General features: G+C 57.1%; 1 protein-coding gene across 1 annotated transcript; it reads right to left on the reverse strand.

The window, feature by feature from the left end:
• Window positions 1–673: 673 nt before the first annotated feature.
• On the reverse strand, window positions 674–2,189 carry Gsx2 (GS homeobox 2). Its single transcript, XM_036201305.1, has 2 exons — window positions 1,607–2,189; window positions 674–1,014 (listed from the first exon to the last, which is right to left on the reverse strand). The coding sequence occupies exons 1-2, from the start codon at window positions 2,187–2,189 to the stop codon at window positions 674–676; spliced, it is 924 nt and encodes a 307-aa protein (XP_036057198.1).
• Between the last annotated feature and the right edge of the window lie 834 nt (window positions 2,190–3,023).

Below are 3,023 nucleotides of genomic sequence, written 5' to 3' on the forward strand. Positions count from 1 at the left end.
TCCAAGTTCCATCAGCTGGGAGACCCACAGGATTGCATCCAGGACTTACCTCCAAGTCCTTACCCTTCACATGATTGTCTCTTGATATGGTGTGGGGGAGGGTATGAGGGCAAGTACCACAAAATTAAAGTATTTATTTTGTTTCATTTATTTAAATAAATATAAATATAATTTTATATAAAACTATTCACATACAAAGGGACTTCCAGAGACTTGAATTTAAAACTCTCCCCCGTGAAATTTTTCAGAAAAACAAGACCTACGGAGTTTAATTCTATATTAATGGCAGCCTCAATGGTTTCATTTTAAAACAGCAACAAAACTAATGAAGAAGCCCCTGCCTGATCAAGTTCGGAGAAAGACAAGGGTGGCAAATGGCATGCGCGGTTTCATCCCACTCCCCCTCTACAGTGTTAAACTTAAACCAACCCTGTTTTTTCCTGTTAGAGGAGACTGACTCTAATTCTAGATTATTTACATTTAAAAAAATCCATAACTCTGAGTAGAGCCCCAAATAAAAGAGTCAAGAAGTGGCTTCAGAGTCAGGCCTAGCTTTGAACTCTCTGGAGTTCCTTTTTCAGGAAGGGTGAAGGCAATGAACTAGAACTTTGGTCCCTGTGCTGATTCAGCTGGGGCTGCCGGGAGTAGGTAGCCGGAGAAGGAGCATCCTCCTTTACAAGGGAGAAATCTCCTTGTCTTCGTTAGCCGAGGCTGGGGACAAGGAGTCCTCGTCCTCTGAGCGCGCATAGTGCGCCTGGCTACCCACGCGCTTGCAGCTGGCGTGATTGTTTCGCGAAGCGCCTTTCCCCTCTTTCTTGTGCTTCACGCGACGGTTCTGAAACCAGATTTTCACCTGCTTCTCGGACAGGTTCAGGTACGTCGCGATCTCGATTCTCCGGAGTCGGGACAGGTACATATTGGAAGAGAACTCTCGCTCCAGCTCCAGGAGCTGCGTGCTGGTAAATGCTGTCCTCATCCTTTTGCCATTGGGTACCTGGCTGGCGTCGGAGCCTCCTACGGACCCAAAAGAGAGCAGAGGTGAGGTGCAGGGAAGTATCCCCTACCCTACTTGCCAAACCCGTTGGAAAGGACGGGTTTCCAGAACCCAGTCTAACCCAACAGACTCATGCTCGCCCCAGTTTCGCATTCTGTGGCCTGTCTGGGAGGGTGAGAGAGGACCGGGAGAGTTAAGGCCTTCAGTATGTATGCGCTGGATTCTAAGTTAAAGAACTAAGGAGCGCTGGGGCTTGCCCTCCTTTGCTGCCTTCCGTCAGCCTAGAAAAGGATGCTAAAATGCCATACCCAGATTCAAACACACCCACCCCAAACCTCGCTCAGTCAACCTCCGGTTTCTCTGAAGTCACGTTCCAGGTCCCCAAGCCCGGATAACACGCGACACTTGCGCACCTGTAGAGCGAAGTGCCTAACTAAGGCCTCACCCGAGAGGTTGACAAGTGAACCCCCACCTCCGTGGAATTTCTGAGGACGATCTCAACAGTTCCCACCTCCCGCCACACCCCGCACCCCCGGGGCTCGCACCTCCTCCCCTTGGCGGCGCAAAGTTTGTTCCCGGGACGCGCGCGGGTACCCAGGGACCCCGCCCTACCCATGGTGAGGCAGTGGAATCTCCGAGGGTCCGACACGTTATAGGTGGTGGCGGCGGCGCAGACAGGTGCGTGGTGCTGAGGGTGTCCCAGGGCCGCTGCGGCCGCCGCTGCCGCCGCCGCCGCCGCCGCCGCCGCCGCCGCCGCTGAGCCTGGCTGCTGGGGCTGATGGTGGTGATGGTGATGCTGGGGCGGGTGGTGGTGATGGTGTGCGTGGCTCATCCGTGGGCAAAACTGTGGGTCTCCGGGACCGGAAGAGAACTGGCTCTTGAGCAGAGGTAGGGCGCCGGTGCCCCCCGTCGCCCCGCCGCCCGCCACCGCTGCCCCCGAGGTCCCCGTAGCACCGCCGCCGGCTCCTGCGGGCGGGCGAGAGGAGTGCAGGTGGGAGGTGACGCAAAGCGGGCACACGCAGAAAGAGCCGCTTTTGCGGGACGGGCAGCCCGGCCCGGACACCGACATCACCAACGGGGACGGCATGCCTAGCGGGATGAAGAAATCCGGCCCTGGGTGCGATTCCGGCAGCGAGGGTGCGGGTCGCGAGGAGTCCTTGATGATGAGCGAGTCCACATAGAAGGAGCGCGACATGTCGACGGGGGAAATGGATGGCTCGTCCTGCCGGCCGCGGCGTCTCCTTGCCTTTTGAGATCTGAGCACAGCCTAGAGAGCTGGACAGTGGCGGGCGGTCAAGCCTTTGGGGACACGGAGGTGTCGGCGTCTGGGGCGTCTGGGACTCGAACAAAGGGGTCCTTGGAGAAGGTTGGTCCTCACGTCCCCCGCCCGGCGCCCCGGCTCCAGGATTTTATAGCCCCCACCCCGGCACGTGATGCTGCGGAGTACCGCTCAGCTCAGGCTGCTCCGCAGCTCCCCACCCTCGGGATAGGCTGCCCGAGTCACAACAGAAGCGTTGGGGGGGGGGGGGGGCGGGCGGGCAGGGAAGAACGCGGGGGAGGGGGGACTTCGCAAAGTGTATGGTTTGTTCATTTTGCTGGGGGACTCGACCTCCTCTCCCCCGCTTCTCCACCTTTTCTGCAGAAAATCTTAGCGGTACACCCTCTGTCCTACACTCTCCCTTGCTGGATCCTCTGTCCAACTCTTCGCCGCCACGCGACGCAGAGCGCACCAGGTGGGGACTTCCAGGCCGTTTAAACTGAGGTACCCAATGCTTCCAAACTCCTCCGTGTCAACCCTGGCTGCACAGTAGAGCCTGAGACTTCTGCCTTGGAGCAGGGTGTGTGATGGTGGAGGGGAGGTCGACCTGGTCTAATCCTCACCACACTCATACCTGCCCTTGCTCTCCAGCTTTTAGACTTGGTCAAGGTCATTTGCACTGGACAAATCCAGTAACTGGACGACATGGGTAACTTCCCGGCTAAGAAACCAGGCCGGTGCTACATCAGGTCCCAAATGCCTTTGTATTTG

Source organism: Onychomys torridus, chromosome 10 (genome assembly GCF_903995425.1).
Source record: "Onychomys torridus chromosome 10, mOncTor1.1, whole genome shotgun sequence".
In the NCBI taxonomy this organism is placed as follows: domain Eukaryota; kingdom Metazoa; phylum Chordata; class Mammalia; order Rodentia; family Cricetidae; genus Onychomys; species Onychomys torridus.

Coding starts and splice junctions, on each gene's coding strand:
- Gsx2 (XM_036201305.1), bottom strand. CDS start 2,189: ATGTCGCGCTCCTTCTATGTGGACTCGCTCATCATCAAGGACTCCTCG. Junction 1,015..1,606: donor ATTCCACTGCCTCACCATGG/GTAGGGCGGGGT, acceptor TTGGGTCCGTAG/GAGGCTCCGACGCCAGCCAG.